The sequence below is a fragment of the Neophocaena asiaeorientalis genome, unplaced genomic scaffold (genome assembly GCF_003031525.2).
Source record: "Neophocaena asiaeorientalis asiaeorientalis breed wild unplaced genomic scaffold, Neophocaena_asiaeorientalis_V1.1 scaffold221, whole genome shotgun sequence".
Lineage (NCBI taxonomy): Eukaryota > Metazoa > Chordata > Mammalia > Artiodactyla > Phocoenidae > Neophocaena > Neophocaena asiaeorientalis.
Window position 1 is genome coordinate 2,205,621 of NW_020173766.1, and position 16,910 is coordinate 2,222,530.

The 16,910-nt window shown below is 54.3% G+C and overlaps 2 protein-coding genes and 1 non-coding gene across 6 annotated transcripts in view; 1 reads left to right on the forward strand and 2 right to left on the reverse strand.

The window, feature by feature from the left end:
* Window positions 1–2,425, reverse strand: part of COL7A1 (collagen type VII alpha 1 chain) — a 33,391-nt gene extending 30,966 nt beyond the window's left edge. The window contains exons 1-3 of the mRNA XM_024751471.1: window positions 2,392–2,425; window positions 1,263–1,348; window positions 612–792 (exon numbers count right to left, since the gene is read on the reverse strand). Coding sequence (XP_024607239.1) covers window positions 612–792; window positions 1,263–1,347 — 266 coding nt within the window. The 5' untranslated portion in view covers window position 1,348; window positions 2,392–2,425. The remainder of the gene's footprint in view (window positions 1–611; window positions 793–1,262; window positions 1,349–2,391) is intronic.
* A 3,118-nt stretch (window positions 2,426–5,543) lies between these two features.
* UQCRC1 (ubiquinol-cytochrome c reductase core protein 1) lies at window positions 5,544–14,241 on the reverse strand. 4 transcript variants are annotated; one of them, XM_024751491.1, is made up of 13 exons: window positions 14,081–14,241; window positions 13,687–13,830; window positions 12,050–12,136; window positions 10,812–10,941; window positions 10,422–10,620; window positions 9,761–9,840; window positions 8,064–8,179; window positions 7,682–7,825; window positions 7,381–7,541; window positions 7,173–7,258; window positions 6,601–6,689; window positions 6,179–6,254; window positions 5,544–5,738 (listed from the first exon to the last, which is right to left on the reverse strand). In XM_024751491.1, exons 1-13 carry the CDS (start codon window positions 14,147–14,149, stop codon window positions 5,674–5,676), a joined length of 1,446 nt encoding a protein of 481 aa, XP_024607259.1. In that variant the 5' UTR covers window positions 14,150–14,241; the 3' UTR covers window positions 5,544–5,673. The 4 variants fall into 4 exon arrangements, with proteins under 4 accessions (XP_024607259.1, XP_024607260.1, XP_024607261.1 ...); XM_024751492.1 differs by having other exon boundaries at window positions 13,687–13,827; window positions 14,081–14,218; XM_024751493.1 differs by having other exon boundaries at window positions 14,099–14,181.
* Window positions 14,242–16,800: 2,559 nt separating this feature from the next.
* On the forward strand, window positions 16,801–16,872 carry TRNAE-UUC (transfer RNA glutamic acid (anticodon UUC)). Its single transcript has one exon. It is a non-coding gene; the product is annotated as a tRNA-Glu (tRNA).
* The last annotated feature ends 38 nt before the right edge of the window (window positions 16,873–16,910 follow it).

Consider the following 16,910-nt stretch of genomic DNA (forward strand, 5'->3'; position numbering starts at 1 on the left):
TTTTCTGGTCCTGGCCTCTAAGAGGCCTCTGGAATGAGGGTTGTATCGGGCCCCCTTGAGAGTCCACTTGGTTCTGTGATTCCTACCTTCCATCTCTGAAGCTCCCAAGCTAACAAACTCCTTAGGTACCCAACTGTGTCGTGCCTGTGGCTGGGCCTGGGCAGGCCTGGACCCCTTGGGGCTCCCAGACTCAGGTACCAGGATGTCTGGTTAATTAAATAATGGTAGGAAGAAGGGCCCAGTTATAAGCAGGTGGACACTGGCCAGACAGGGAGGCCCTCTGCTGAGTGAGAGAGGCTGAAGGCATCAGGAGGCTAGAACAAGGGGAGTCCAGCAGGCACAGGGCATCTCAAGCCATGGGTCCCCTTCTAGGCCTCTCCATCTCTAGATCAGAAAACACAGCTCCTATCTTTGGCAAGGCACTATTCAGAAGGGGTCTCAGATGTGAGGGCTGTACCTAGGAGATCCCTGCTTCTGTCTTAAGAAGATGTCCTGGCTGGTGGGAGGGGGGATCCTCTGGGTTCCCTAAAGCCTAACCTAGGGGTTTGGGGGCTCTCTGCTTCTTTCTGGGGGTGGGGTCCTGGTGGGTCCAGCTGTGGGGAGCCACTCACCGTGGGTCATCGCTGTACTGCACGGCAGCGAAGCGCACACCCTGTGCACCGGCTGCCCCGGAGAAGGGCAGTACCAGCCCCTCAAGGAAACCCCTCACTTCGCGGAAGTTGCTTCGGCCAATGGACGAGGAGCCGTCGAGTAGGAACACGATGTCAGCGGCGTAAAGGCGCGTGCAGCTCACTGGGGCAGGGAAAAGCGATCACGATTCTTTCTTGGGGCCCACCCACCCCCTACCCTCACTGTGGTCCCCTGGGGCTGGGGAGGGGAGTTGGCCTCATCCACTGTGCAAACGGGCACAGGCTGGCTTGGGCCTGGGAGCGGTGGAGGCAGCAGAGGTGGGGCCTGGAGCGGAGTCTCACGCGGAGGACTAGTGGGGAGGGAGAGTCGCCGGAGCGGGTGTGGATCTGGGACTGAAGTTGGCTGGCGTCTGGGGACCAGCGCGGAGTGACATAGGGTAGGGGACCCACGCACAACTGGATGCAGTTTTGGAGATGCAGTGTGGGTCACGGAGGGCTTGGGGAGTCCAGGGAAAATTAGGAGAGATGCATAAGTCGAGGAGGGTGGGAGGCGGGATCCAGGATGAAGGTCGAGTGGAGTCGCGGGTGGCAGGGTGCAGTGCCCTGGATGGGGTCCTTCCCTGCCGTACCCACCTCTCTCCCTGTGCTGGGCCCACACTCGGGGAGCCCCTGCCAGGATCCCCGCGCAGAGCGCAGCCACCAGGAGCCGCAGCCTCATCCTGGGTGAGGGAAACGGTCAGCCAGGACCCCGCCTCTGTCCCTCAGCCTTGGTGGGTCCGAGGCCAGCGTTCTCCCACTCCCAGTCCCGGTCTTGCCTGCCGGTCCGCCGGCTCCGATCGCCAGCCGCTGCCGCAGTCCCGCCGCCACAGCAGAGAAAAGTCCCTGATCCCGGGGGCGGAGCAGCGGGCGGGGACCCAGGCGGCCCACCCCCACCCATCGCCCCAGAAGTCGCCGCCCCTGCCACCCCTCCCCTGGACAGATGATCTGACTCCACTTAAGTGTAAAGACCCCCACCTCCCGTGGCTTCTGGGATTTCCCCAGGAGGTTCTCTACAGATGGATGTTGAGGGATCCCTCTCCAACCCCATCTAGGGTCAGAGATCTTGGCTGCTTTAGGTCAAACAGACTAGAAGTGACTGCTGGAGACCAGACTTCAGACAGGTTCCCGGGGATGAAAGACGCAGCAGGATGTTGGTGGGGTAGGAGATGCAGCTGGAGATGACTCACCACCCCCCTCCCCCCACTCCACCCCCACCTCCGACTGGGCTACCCAGACAAGCCCTCAGGCCATGAGTCCCAGCTGGCCTCTCCTGTGATTCAGCCATCCCTTTGTCTGTCGGGTCTCCTGTGTCCCACCCCAATCCCCTCAACAAGCAGAGCAGCCCCCAGCAAATGAGGGGCTCTAGGCTCATGCCAGGGAAAGCAAGGCACCACTGGGCTGCATCCAAGTAATGCCCACCCCTACTTTGGAAGGGGAAGCCAGGAGGACAAAATCTGTATTGTACTTATGCAGACATGTCCATCCCAGTGTCCTGGACCCCTTCCTGTGCCCTGAACCAGCCCCAGGCAGATGCCATCCAGCTGTGCCTCCAGGGAGGGGTTATCCATGTGTGGAGGGTAGACCACCCACAGTGACAGCTCATCTCTCAGGAATCCACCCCCTCCTGCCTATGCCCCCACTGGTGCGCCTGTCCTGCTCCAGCCAGGCTCCCCTACCCACACATTCTCATTTTGGCCCCTCAGAGTCCCCTCCTCCAACCTACTCTTCTTCTGCATTGGGTCTTCGTTGCTGTGTGTGGGCTTTCTCTAGTTGCGGTGAGCGGGGGCTACTCTTCATTGCAGTGCGTAGGCTTCTCATTGCGGTGGCTTCTCTTGTTGCAGAGCTCGGGCTCTAGGTGCGTGGGCTTCAGTAGTTGTGGCATGCGGGCTCAGTAGTTGTCACTCGCGGGCTCTAGAGCGCAGGCTCAGTAGTTGCGGCACACAGGCTTAGATGCCCCGTGGCATGTGGGATCTTCCCGGACCAGGGCTCAAACCTGTGTCCCCTGCATCAGCAGGCGGATTCTTAACCACTGTGCCACCAGGGAAGTCCCCAACCTACTCTTCTTGAAGACCCCCTTCCACCCATCATCTCTGCCAGGCCCAGAGGTCACCCTGGGCTCCTCCCTCCCTTCCTCACGGCCCTCAAAGTCCACCTGTGGTGTCCACCTTCGTAACTACTCCTTCCTCACTCCTCTTCCCTTAACCAGGCTGAATTCCTGCCCGTCTCCCTCAGCTGGCTTCTGTGATTATGGACAATCCCCTCAACACACCCGCAGGCCAGGGACACTCTTTGTATATACGTATGTGTTCATTATAGCGGTTGATACTGAGATAGAGAGATCCTTCCCCTGTTTTTTTTAAGCCTGGAGAATACTTCTAGACTCACCACTGCCATAGGGCCCCTTCCAACGTGCCTGGCCCCCAGCCTCTCCTGGGGCTCCACAGGCTAATGGGGGACAAAAGGGGACAGCACTTCTGTTAAACTTGTCTGCCTTGTCCTCTTCTAGGTATGGCCAGGTCGCTGGTATGGCCAGAGCTGGGGGCAGTGAGAACCATCCATACTGCCTGTTTTCCTATTGTCCAATAAGGCTTGAGCTACAGGGACAGCCCCAAATTATCATGAAGTACAGCACTGTGATCCATAGGGCCCAGAACCTTTTCCCTAGGTCAAGGTCTCTTCAGCCATGTCCCAGGACCCCCCAACCCTTTGAAATCTGTCCTTCACGTGAGGGCTGCAGAGACCCAGTCGTGCTCTCATTACAGAGGCAGCCCCTGCCTGCAAGACCCTCACCTCTTCTTGTACAGCAAGGGTGGGTGAGAGCAGGACAGACATACATACACATTTGGGTCTAGCCTTTAGGGGAGACTGGAGGCCCAGCTGAGAGGGTGTTCAGGCAAACCTCATCAGAACCATGAGGGGTCCCCCAAAAGAAATGGCTGCCTGCTGTGAGGGGGTCACTCAAAGCGTGCTATGGGAGGCTGTTGGAGGCAGAAGCAAGGTTGAGGATGAGCACAGGTCTGGCGCTCAGGGGGAGGCTCATGAGCAGGGGTGTGGCCTCCTGGCAGGCACAGTTAGGGACCAACCCCAGACACCAGCTCCCTCCATAAACACACTGGGGCCCTAGAGTTTTCTTTCTCCCTCCCACACTCCCCTGGACATTTCCTCCTCTGGTTTCGGTCACCACCTCTGCTGGATGGCACCATGTCTCCAACTGGGGCCTCTTTTGGGGATTCCAGCCCCACACATCTGTCTTGAACACCTCCAAATTTCTCAGAACCGTGGCCAAAGCTGGGCAGGTCATCTTCCTCCAACCTGCCCCTCCCCTGTGGTACCCCAGCCCTGCTGGGGATGCTGCCCTGCTTGCATCCCCTGAAGCCCACTCCAGCTCTTACTATAGCTGTGGTATCTGCTCTGCCACAGAGCTGCTCACCAGAACCGCACAGAAATCCACCCTGAGTCCCCAGGCTAACTCTCAGCTGACCAAGTCACTTCTCTTCCCGTTAACTTCCAATACACCTCCCCCAGCACGCCTCCAAAGTAAAGATCAAATTCCCTGGCTAGGCATGCAAGGTCCGTTAGGACCAGATCACCCGCTCGAGCACTCTGTGTCCAGCACACCTGTAGCCTTTGAGAGTCAGGCCTGGCCTTAGCAGAGAAATCAAGCCCCATCCTCCAGGAGCTCAAACCTGGGACAACACGCTTGGCACTTGCTGTTCCCCAGCTTGGATGTGCTGTGTCTATAACCATCCAGGGGTGGGCCTGTCAGGGTTCTGCACTGTCCAGCAGCTTCTCTCCAGCTGTTCACAAAGTAGGATGACCTGAGTCCCCCAGCCTTGGGTTCTAGAAAGCACTTGACAGTTATTTCCTAATTGACAACTTGTGGCAACAAACAGAGCTGAAGGGAAAAGCACTGGGGTGGAGTGGGAGCAAACTGAGGGCTGTTTTGGCCACTGCAAGGCTGGGATGCTGGGGCACTTCTGAATAGCAATCTTCTCAAGAAACCTTGTCCCAGAGCCCCGTCCACAAGTGCCAGCAGCACCTCCCTCACAGCAAAATTGGGCCCCACACTTCCATTCCCCCACTGGGATCCCAGGGAACCTGACTGTGGAAGGGTTGGGGGGCACAGGAAGAGGGGCCTATCTGCCCACCTGCCTTGGGGACCATTGCCCAAAGGTGGCAGGGGGACTAGACAGTTGAGAGCTCCACCAGGTCCTCAGGGAGATGAGGAGGGGACTGCCAGGCCAGCAGCTCAGACTTGCCTGGGACAGACCAAGTCTAGGGAGGGGGCTCAGGCCCCACTGAGCTCAGGGATATTCTTGGAGCCTGAGTCAGCGGCAAATCAAGGCAAAGGATTCTTGCCTTGCCTGTCCAGGCAGCAGTTAGAAACCAAATGGGAACACTATGCCCCAGGCTATCCTCCTCCCAGAATCCAGAGTAAACATATGAAGGAGGCTCCCCCAGGGACATTCCTTGGCCTCTCCTGGTCTGTCTGGGGTACGAGGGTCCGCCGGAGGGTGACCGCACAGGACCCACAGCAAGGGGCTTCCCACCTGAGACCCCTGAGTTCCCAGGCTGGGACCTCTACCAGGGCAAAGTCTGGGCCTGCAGTTCCCATGGCCTCCCACACCTCACTCTTGGGACAGACTGGCTAAGAGCATCGCCCATGTGGCTAAATGGAAACAGCTGGCCTCAGCTCCCTACAGGCATCAAAGGCTTCCGGCCTCTGTGCTGCAGCCCCACGCTTGCCCCTCGCTAAGGACACATCAGCCTGTGGGAAGGCAGAAGGATCTAGGAGATGCAGAACCGGGAGGAAGTCCCTGCTCCCCAATCCACTGCCCAGTGGACCCCATGCCAATGCCAAGAGAGGGACGCGGCAGTTCTCAACACAGGACTTTATTGGTTGGTGGTTATCTGCAGGACAGGTTTGAAGGACTGAGGTGGTATGTTTGTGGTTGGGGGGACCACAGACCCTGGCCCTGCCCTTTTGCCTGCACAGGCTTCCTGCCTAGAAGCGCAGCCAAAACATGCCACTACGGATCCGGTTATAATCTGGAAGCTGTTCAATGGGCCCTGTGGGGATAAGGTGGGGCGTCAGGGTGAGGTACCTGGCCTGTACAGGGACACCTGGCCCTGCGCCGCACCCCATCCAGAGCTGCCCAGAGCAGCACAAGACAGGCTTGGAGTGGAAAGAGGGAAGAGAACATTCCTCCAGGGGGTGCTGAGCCTGTCCCTTCATGCTCTGGCCTTTGGAGCTCCACCCCACACATGGAGGTGTCCATTACCTGGCGGGTGTGGGGTACTGATGGAGGCACCTTGGCAGGGAGTCAGGGAGCTGCTAGGACAGGTTTTCTGAGCAGGAACTCCCTGGCAGCCAGGCTATTGGGCAGAGCCTTTTAGGGGCCTCAACGTGCTGCTCCCCATGAAAGCTGGGGGATGGGGGAGCAGAGGCAGAGGGGAGGCCAAGACAACAGACTGCGAAGGACAAAGAGCAGACTTTCTAGGCCACTCACCCAATCCAGCCACTGCTGGACACTGATCATAGAAGTACTTGGAGCAGACCTCACGCATGATACTGGCATCCACCTCCTGCAGGATGAAGCAGAGGGCACACTGAGTGACAGGCACCTGGGGACCACCTCTGCCAGTCAATATTATCCAGACGACCAAGAACTTCCACACGTACCATGGAGCTGCCCCTCAACCAAAAGGGGAAATGCAGCAGGGCTCTCCCTGCTGTAGACTTCCTCAGGCCCCACCCATCCCTACAGCCATCAGTGCCTCTGCCCTGCCCTCCAATTACACCACCGAGGCAGGTGACGCTGCCTAGGACACCAGGGTTGCCTACAGGAGCAGTCTGCACTGCCTCAACTCTCCACCCTCTGGGAGTCTGCCAGGCCAAGACTCCAGATCCTCTCCCAGGGGCCCTTGTTACCGCAATCCGGCTTTCCCACTCAGCCAGGGGGATGCGGCGGCCATATGTCAGAAGACTACGTCCAATGTCCTCACAAACAGGAGTGGTGCCTGCAAGGGTTGGGGGAAGTTTACAGGTCCACATGGTCCAATCCACGTGGGTCCAAGCCATGCATGCGAGGGTGCCCCCAAGAAGCCCCGGCTGAGAGCACTACCCCCACCCACCAAGCAGCCCACCTCGCTGCCAGTGAAGCAGCACGGAGTGAGAGTGGGAGCAGCGTCCTCGGCATATGTCCCAGAGAGGCTGCCGAAGTGCTTCACGGTACACACAGAACCTACAGCGTTCTGGGCTGACCTGGACCTTGGTCTGACCTAGACCACAACCCTCACTTGTACAACCACCTGTCACTGTATCCATGGGCTGTTGATCTAGCCTACCCACACCTGTACCTAAAACCCCAGGCCCCTGTGAGAGGGGTGGTGGTGGGGTATGGTGTGACCTTCGAAGTTTTCGTTTCCAGTCTTGGTTAGGAACACTGGGACTGTCACTGCCAGTATGCACTCTACCCCTTGCCACAGGGCTGCAGGACTCACCGATCAGATGAGACACCAGAGCATTTCTGAGAATGTTTTTGCCCCGGACCACCTCGCTCTCTGTGGCACTGGTGCAAAGGCGCATCCTAGAGCAGGGGTGGGGCGGGATTCATCCTGAGAGACGGTGCTGTCTCTGAGCCTCCCACAGTCCTGCTCAAAGGGCCCTATTCCCTCCCCACCTCCCTGGCACCACTAGGCCGCCACTTACCACTGGCCCTGTAGGAAGAACATCATGTCGTCGATGCTCATGTGGTCGCAGACAAAGTGTGCGCCCAGCAACCCTGTCTCTGCATAGCAGATGTTGAAGGTCTGGAAACTCTGGCACAGCTTCTTGGTTGCAGCAACTGCAGCCAGTGGGCTGGACAAGTGCTACCAGGGATGAGGGTGGTCAGCACCCACCCTCCTGTCTGCAGTCCACACCCCAAACCCCACAGTACAAGCGCCCACAGCCCAGCTCCCTCTCTTCCCTGAAGACAAGGTCCCATCCCATGCCCACCCCTGGCACTCACCGTGCCACCACCGTAAGTGCAGTCATAGTGGCCAATGATGGCATTGGCCACCTGGAGGGCCACATTGTCCGGGTTGGCCCAGCCAGGCCCCTCCACTGCAATGGCCACATGGGCCAAAGGCAGGGCATCATCACGGTGGCGGATCTGAAACAGTACATGGCAAAGCTGAGGGACAGCCAGATTTCCCAGGTGACGAGCAAAGGTGCCAAGTGTGGGTGGAGAGTGTGCATGCAAGTGTGAACACGTGTGCCTGTGAGGCAGCAGCCAGAGGACACATGGCCAACTCGAGGCATCTCCGGAGTCATGAAGATAGCCATGCACATGAGGGTGCCCCCAAGAGGTCCTGGCTGAGGGCACTATCCCCGCCCACCAAGCAGCCCACCTCGCTGCCAGTGAAGCGGCAGGGAGTGAGAGTGGGCACAGCGTCTTCAGCGTATGTCCCAGAGAGGCTGCAGAAGTGCTTCTGGGCGAGGTCTAGCAGCTGCCGGTGCTCCACCCCTGCCGAGACAGACAGCAGAGTTACTGGCCAGCCAGGGCCCAAGGCACAGGGTAGGGGAGATCACACACAAGCAGAGGACCCCATGTCCTGCCTTAGTGGGAAACACCAAAAGGAAGACATGACATCAGGACAAGGTGAGGAAAGAGGACCCTTCACAGACACACCCTATCTCACGGGCAGGGCAGGCACCTCAGGGTCAAACAGCTTCCATCACCTCAGCCACAGGGAAGCAGCAGCATGCTGAGTTAAAAATGGGTTCCCACGTGACACATTCCCACCAGCACCAAGGACAAGACTGGTGCTCCCTGGGCATAAGGCCACCTGCCCTGCCTTCTCCCTCTGGCCCTTCCTCAAGCAGATCCTATGGGGGCTGGCAGGTGAGAGGGCACAAAGAGGTGCTATGCAGGGCTGTGACTAGCTCCGGGGTCCCCTGAGAGCTGGGGATGTTTACCAGTAACGTTACAAACTCACGCCTCAGGACCCCTCCTGGACCTCACCTCTGCAAGAGGAGGCCTTTGCTGCCATAGCGCCTTGACCAGTGGGCGCTGTGGTAGTAAGCAGCCTCCCCCAGGTACAGCCTTCTAGGTGCCTCTGCCGTTTATTCTTTCCTTCCCTGAGCTCAGATCCTGTTGGACTCAACAAAGTCTGATGTGTCAGTAGCTCAGACTGCTCTTGGTCCCGAGGTTCACTGGCCCCAAGGCCACCAATCATGTTCTTCCTATCAATTTTTCTTGCCCAGTCAGCTGTCACGACCTAAGTTGGGAAAGCACCCTGGCCCTGCTCCCGTCCCCTCCCCGCCACATCCCCTCCTCTGACAGGTGTGTCTACCTAAAAAGCCACCCTGAGTCCCTGCACTTCTCTCCCAGCTCCTACCGTCCCCCACCAGGCACCTGCAGCAAGCACTCCCTGCGCCTGCCCACTTCCGCTCTGGCCCCTACACGGCAGCAGAGCAAGCCTCAAAACACACGAGCCCGTGACACTGCTCTTCCCCTCTGCACAGACCTCCCATTCCCCACCGAATTAAATCCCACCTCTCTTTAAGCCTCTGTTCAAATGACACATGCTTCAAAAGCACCTCCCAATTCAAAAAAACAAACAAACAAACAACCACCTCCCTACCCTCTAACTCTGAGTCCCCCATTAAAGTCCCCCTACCACTGTATGCCTTCCTTTCAAGGCACCTCCCATCTGTCATGCAATGTCTGGTTTGCCCACTGACAAGGCCAAGAGAAACAGGCCTGAGGCCTTGAATCTCCCACCAGCCTACAACCTGGATCTCCTACGACCAGGTGGGGCCGAGAAAACCCTGAGGCCTGGAGAGGCCAACAGCCCAACTGAGGCCTGTACTAAAGAGCGGAGTAGCATCCCTGGGCGGCCAGTTTCAGTGGTGGTGGCAGAGGAGAATCCCACCCCACCTCAAAGAGCATGGAAGAGAAGTCACTCCCCTCAAGGACAGGGTGGGAACAGTGTCCCCAGGAGTGGAAGATCCCTATGGTCAGAACTGGGAGACCTGGCCCTGGTAACCAAGGCCACAGCACACCCCCCTATTACCACAGGGCTTCAATGAGCCCATCGCTCACCTCCAGCTGCTGCTAAAACCATTCGAGAGGCCTTGTAATGCCGGCTGAGGTACTCAGTCAGGTCTGCCCGAGACAGCTTCCTGCAAGACATACAGCCAATTGGTCAATACCGCTCCCAAACCAGAATGATCTGGGTCACACAAAACGGGGCTGAGGAGACAGACCAGGAGACATGGCTTCTCTGGAAAGCAGGACTCCACACATCAATTGGTCCTTGCCCCATTTCTGCCACCCACCACTCTGGGGCCCAGAGGGCAGCCCTCATTGGGCCCCCCTCACATCCCACCTCAGGACAGGCTTGTAGTCCCCTCTGAGGAGGGTGAGAACTGACGGTGGGGGCTCTTGAGGGGCAACAGCAGAGCTCATCCCACCAGAGGACAAGAAGCCATGTGGAGGGATACCCAGAGCACCCTCCCTCAGGCTGGCAGGACATGCATGGAAACGTACCCTAAAGCAAAGCCCGAAATTCAAGTGAAAACCACACAGGTGTTAAAAAAGACTCACAGGGACCATGTGGCAACATAGAAAATGTCTCCAGTTGTGTGAATTAGGAAAATAAACAGCACAGACAGCAGATCAACTAAAAACAAACTCATGTGGACATGGCCTGGCCATGCCAGAATGAGGGGACAAATTCCACCCCAGACCAGCCAACACTCACCTGACATTCTCATTGGACCCCTCCACGGCCTGGGCTAGAGGTGTGCCCTGGAATGCCGTGGCATGCAGGTAGTCGAAGACCACGTCCCGCATAGATGCATCATTCTCCTGCAGCTCCTGCAGGATCACATCACGCTCCTTCTCAACCTGGGAGTCTTCTAGGCTGCAGTTCTGCACAATGTCGGCCAGGAGCTCCACAGCTGGATGCAAGAAGGACAGGTTTGGTGACCAGTAACAGGACAAAACCCCAGGCCTGACACCAGTGGTTGCTTTGTTGCAAGGCCATACTCTAAGGGTAACCCCATTCTTCAGCCAGGCCAGGGGCTCCTGAGTGCCTGTCCTCTGCACTCCTGGAGTCCTACTGGTGTCCCGGCCCCATCCTCCAGCGTACCTTTTGGCAGGTCCTTAGACAGTGCCTTGATGTAGTAAGCTGTGTGCTCCCGGGTGCTGTAGGCATTAAGATGGGCCCCCATGCTCTCTACCTCCTTCTCCAAGGCAATGCCAGGCCGATTCTTTGTTCCCTGGAACCACACATCAACAGGACAAATCAGGAGCCACATGGGAGCCCAGGACCCCATCCTCACAGGCTGAAGTCCCAGCAGGACCACTGGTCCACAGGTATCTCCCTCAGCAAAGACTCTGGGGTTATACAGCCCAGAGGCTGTGCTCACCAAGTGCTTAGCAGGCCTTAAGCCAATCAATGCCACGGCATCGAGGACCAAGAGAATGAAGACATCCAGGGGCCAGGAAAGAAGGGCATGGCCAAAACAAGTGCTACCTGAAATCCAGAGCTCCCATACCAAGAGGGGGCATAGCATTTGACTGAGAGCTCCCATACCAGCCTGATCTTACCAGCACTCCCTCTCCTCCTACTGACAGTCATGGTCAGGTAAGCTCACACCTGTGCTCAGGTGATGCTACCACTACCCACTCTCCTTCATACCATTTATACGACTCTGTGTGTGTGCTATGGCCTCTGTAGGACTCAATCTTAGTCCAGTGTGTGTGTATGTATGTGTGTGTGTGTATGGCAGTGCTGCTGTCCAATGACACACACACACGTATCAATGTGTTGAGACTGACACACATAACTGTGATGCTGGACCTGGCTAGCTGCCCATTCCTGCTCCACAACACCACCTATCCCGTATCTTCTCCATTTTTTTCATTCATTTAAGAACTCAGTCTCCACTCCATGTGAACACGAGGTGGCTTAGGAGCTGTTCCCGTCCTCAAGAAAGCTCCTACTCACTTCTATAAACAAGAGATGCACAGCATTTTACAAAAACTAAATCTGTGGGTTTGTTACAATGCACGTGTACATCCACAATTCTATATCCGTGCATGCACACAACACAGGCCTGGCCTCTGGTGAAGAGCAGGGCTCCTATGGCTCCCTGGGGTTTTTCTGGCTCTGGGGGCCTTGTGCAGGGGTTCACCAGATAGGCGCTCACTCAGAAGAGGCCAAGTCCACATGACTCCCCCCAGAAAAGCCATCCAGAGATCTCTTTCCCCTGCTACCCTGCTAAAACCCATAACTGAGGAGGCTGACTTTTCTGAACTGCATCCTCAGGAGGGACAGCAGGAAGCCCTAAGCCCAGGGGAGATGCAGGACTTTAGGAGCCTCACCTTGAAAGCCAGATGCTCCACAAAGTAGCCTGCCCCGTTGTTCTTCTCAGTCTCATAACGGCTGCCAGCATCAATCCACACCCCCACCTGGACAAGAAACCACCAACAAAGGTAACAAACAAACCACCTCAGCCCCCCTTACACTCCACCCTGCAGGACTCAGCACAAGCCCCAGACAGGGGCTCACAGTCCCACGCTGGGGAAAAACTTCTCAGCAGGACCCCTGTGCTTAGAGGCACAGGGCACCAGCTGAATGACTGCAGTCACACTGCATCACCTCTCCTCCCTGCTCTATTTCCTGACTGGTTATCGAGACTCGCAGGGAAGCTTCAAACCAGGCACGTTCACCTGTCCCATCACCACAGGAAATTCTTAAATTCAACCTCACTTTTCAGTTGATTCTTTGTTTCTTCTAGGCAAGCAACTAATCATTTGAAAACAACTTCTTTTCTCCTTCCTAAAAATTATACCCTGCCTTTTTTCTGGTGATTGTGTCCTTTCGCCATTAAAGGAGAGACTATTGGCATAAACACTGAACATTTTATCGTAAGTAGCCTTCGTTCACACTTTAAAAAAAGTTTTAAACAGAGCTGGACACCTAACACTGCCAAGTGTCTCCTTGGCACCCAACGAGAGAATCTTATAATTTTCTTAATAGCCTCCTAGTGTGCTGTGAAACACAAACCACACTACTCACCCCCATGGTGACATAGACCTAATCTTTTAATTTACTATTTGTTTCATAGCTGACTTAAAATGTTCACATTTACTTTCCTAAGAGATGTTGATACACGTACCATACGTCATAAATTCTTTACATGAACATCTATTACACATCTAACATCTTCGAAAGATACATTTTACAATCCATGGTATCCTTTGATTATAACTGGCAGCATTCTTTTCCTGCCACTAGAGCACAGTGATGCTCCTTACAATCTAGAGCATCTTAGTGTCCATGAAATACAGCATTCTCTACCAAGCTTTCTTAACAGGCTGTGGGTCGGCTTATACAGGTGCCATGTTATAAGGAAGTTGCCCATCACCTTTTGTTGTGTTCAGTAACAACTTATATCACAGGACATTATTTGTTCCTGGAAAACTGAAAGAATTTACCAGTAAAAGCACCTGAAGTTTGGGGTGGGGAGGAGACGGTTCACTTCTTGAGAATCTTCTCTGTTTATCTAGCCAAGATTTCTATCTTTGAGTGAATTTTGAGGAAAATTATCCATTTAACCGGAATTTTCTAGTTGATTTCTTCTGCAATACATTTCCAGTCTAGGCAAGGGATTGACTTTGGGCCATGAGCCTGGCAGTCACCTAATGTCTCTGAACCCCATTTTCCTCATTGAAGGATCACTTCTCTCATATGGGCTGCTGAAGAAAAAGCTGAAAAAAGACTTGGCCTCCTGATTGGCAAGCATCACACGCTAAGTAAGTGTTGGGTACGGTGAGGATTGCCCCCAAGAAGTCAAGGCGTGGCTAGGGTAGGGATTGGGGTAGGAGGGTCAATCCTGAGGTGGCTGGGAGGAGTCTGATCCAAACCACAGAGCACTTGAGCCCAAGGTCACACCCCGACTTGGGAAAGGAGACCATGCCCAATATTGAGGTGCACTCCCGACAGCGGACCCACTCACCGTGCAGGTAGGCTGGGAGGACTGCTCCGAGGCCACTCGCAGCCCGTTGTCCAGCTGGCTGACCTGCGTCTCCGGCACGCTCTGCAGGGCCTGGGCGTAGGTGGCGATGCCTCGCAAGACAGGCGACCTCAGCAGGGCCGGCTGCTGGAAAGGGGCGACCAGGACTGAGGATTAGATTGGAGGATCACCCCTTAGCTCTCAGGCCTGCGGTGGGATCCCCGTCTCCGCCCCCAGGCCAGCCGCGAGACTCCCATGCGTGCCCTCGGCCGTGACCTTCCCACGACCCTGACCCCGCGACCTCCCCATTCTCGACCCGCCACCGCTAACAGCCCGCTCCCTGTCTGCTTTCCAAAGACCCGCTCCCCATAGCTCTGCGCTCTCGCTGACACCTCACCGAGCGGCGGCTGCGCACCAGCACTCGCGTCCCGGCGCTGGCCGCCCGGCAAACCGCGGAAGCCGCCATCTTCTGGCTCCAGTGGACGCTGAGCCGCGCCACGCATGCGTAGAGTGGACGCAGCGGCGCGCGAGGCGCAGGCGCAGTACCGCAGACTTGGCGCTCGGCTGCTCCCTGGCGGACGACGCCGCGGATATTCATTCTCTGCTGGTCGTTAGTTCTTGTCTCCGCGTCCCTGGGTAACAGTGCGCATTAATCCATCTGGCTAGGCATCGTCTTGCGCGGGTCTGTTCTGGATCCAGCCCATCTTCCCTCTTCACCCGTGGTGGTGGCGTTGGGGACAGAGTGCGCGATGTTTCTCGCGAACAGTGGGCGCCTCGACTCCGCTGAGTGCTCAGAGCGGCCGGGCGGGCGGGGAGCGCAGCCACAGCAGGTTTGCGAATCGCAACCCCAGGGCTAAACCACCAGGGTGGAACCTGGGACTACGAGGCTGCTGCTGAAAGTCACGCTTTTCTCTTTAAAGGAATGGAGAAAGTTCAGGCGGTTGACATGGAAAGAATTTAGCAATATATTGCTAAGAAAAAAGGAACAGTTTTAGAGACTAATTTGTGAAAAGGATTCCTTGTTTGGAAAACAAAACACACACAAAACAAAACGAAGTGCTTTTTCTAATAGGCTACATAGAAAAAAACCCAGAGGAACTCACTCTAAACTCTCATTCAGGTGACTTACAGAAAATGAATTCAGGGGAAGGGAAAAGAGGCTACCATTTTTACACTTCTGTATTATTTTAATACATAATTTAAAATTTTTAGGGAATTCCTTGGCGGTCCAGTGGTTAGGACTCTGCGCTTTCACTGCAGTGGCCCGGTTTCAATTCCTTGTTGGGGAACTAAGATCCTGCAAGCCGCGGGTCTCAGCCAAAAATAAAAAAGTAAAATAAAAATAAATTTTTTTACAAAAGATGTTTGTTGCTTTTGAAATAATAGCATATTTCTGAACTGTACTTCCTTTTACAGGTATATGAGATTTTCTGTGATCTTTCAAAATATCACTCAGAACTTTCTTTTATAAAAATCAGACAGAAGATGCTTAAGTGTGCACTGATAAATATTTTGTGAACTAAAATTATGTTATGATCTTGACATGAAAAAATAAAGTGAAATAGAATCTCCTAATTAGTTTTTTAAAAACTAGTTTTTAGAACCGTCTTATATTTACAGAAGAATTGAGCAGATGGTACAGAATTTCCCATATATCCCTGCCCACATACAGGCATGCACAGTTATTCCTATTAATAGCTTACCTTATTGTGATACATTTGTTACAATTAATGAACCAATATTGACATAATTAACTAAAGTCCATAGTTTATTCAGATTCCCTTAGTTTTAGTTTTTACCTAATATCCTTTTTCTTTCTAGGATCCTATCCAGGATACCACATTCCATTTCGTTGTCATGTCTCCTTAGACTCCTCTTGCCTGTGACACAACCTCTTCCAGTGACCAGCGCATTGTGCACCTTCCTTCTAGCAGAGCTCCCCCAAAGAGCTCACTGCCTCCAATTCCTCTCCTCCCACTCTTTCCCAAACCCACTCCAATCCCATCCCCAATTCATTCCTCCAAAACCACACCTGTAAAGGTAATCAATGAGCTCCATGTTGCTAAATCTAATGGCCAGTGCTCGGTCTTGTTTAAAGTGATTGGCCACTTTTTCCTCCTTAGAGCCTCATCCCTTCTCCACCTTTAGTTTCCCATGCTCTTCTGTTCTTGTCCTACCTCCCTGTACATCTCAATTAAACATGCTAAAGCTGGGACTTCCCTGGCGGTCCAGTGGTTTGCACTCCGCACTTCAACTGCAGGGGGCGCGGGTTCGATCCCTGGTTGGGGAACTAAGATACTGCATGCTGTGCAGCACGGCCGGGGTGGGGGGAAAAAATATGCTAAACTTGAACTCTTTACTTTCCCTTCCAAACCTGTTCCTCCCATAATTGTCTTCATCTCAGTAAATGACACTTCCATTAACCAAGTTGCTCAGGCTAAAAATCTAGGAGTCATCCTTGACTCTTCTCTCTCAAAATCCACACCCAATCTTTTAGCAAATCCAATAATTTCTAATCCAGTTACCGAACCCCCCCTTTCCCCACCCCACTGCTACCCTGGGGTGAGAAGGGAAGGACAATGAGACAACCAGGAAGTGTGATGTGGTAGATGCCCAGGGACGGATATGTTTCAAGAGATTGGTCAAAAAGGAAATGCTGCTAAAAGGTCAAGTACAAGCAGTGGTCATTGCAATGATTTGGCAAGAGTCTTTGATGACTCATTGATCTTCTGGAATTTACTTGGCCTATGGGGTGAGGTGAGACCAAAATACCCTTTTTCCCCCTAAATTGCAAACTGAATTTTGTAACAATTCTTGACCAGGCCTCATTTCTCTATCCATCTCTGAGACTCCCTTTATTCCCCCTAGAGAGTCTCAAAACTGTAAAAGCAGGTCCATGCAGGCTGCCTGAGAGGGCTCTGGCACTCACCTTACTCTCCTCACTCAATATTTGATATACACTTCAGTTTATTCTTCTAGATATTTTTTCTTTTATTTTAATTTTAGTTTTTAAATTGTGCTAACATATACATAACATTTAGCACCTTAACCATTATTACATCTTAACATTATACAGTTCGGTGGTATTAATTACATTCAAAATGTTGTGCAGGGAATTCCCTGGCAGTCCAGTGGTTAGGACTCAGCACTTTCACTGCTGGGGCCCAGGTTCAATCCCTGGCCAGGGAACTAAGATCCCGCAAGCCTCATAGTGCAGCCAAAAAAAA

Coding starts and splice junctions, on each gene's coding strand:
- UQCRC1 (XM_024751491.1), bottom strand. CDS start 14,149: ATGGCGGCTTCCGCGGTTTGCCGGGCGGCCAGCGCCGGGACGCGAGTG. Junction 13,831..14,080: donor TGGTGCGCAGCCGCCGCTCG/GTGAGGTGTCAG, acceptor GCCCCTTTCCAG/CAGCCGGCCCTGCTGAGGTC. Junction 6,690..7,172: donor TCTGGTGTCTCATCTGATCG/GTGAGTCCTGCA, acceptor CAACCCTTGCAG/GCACCACTCCTGTTTGTGAG.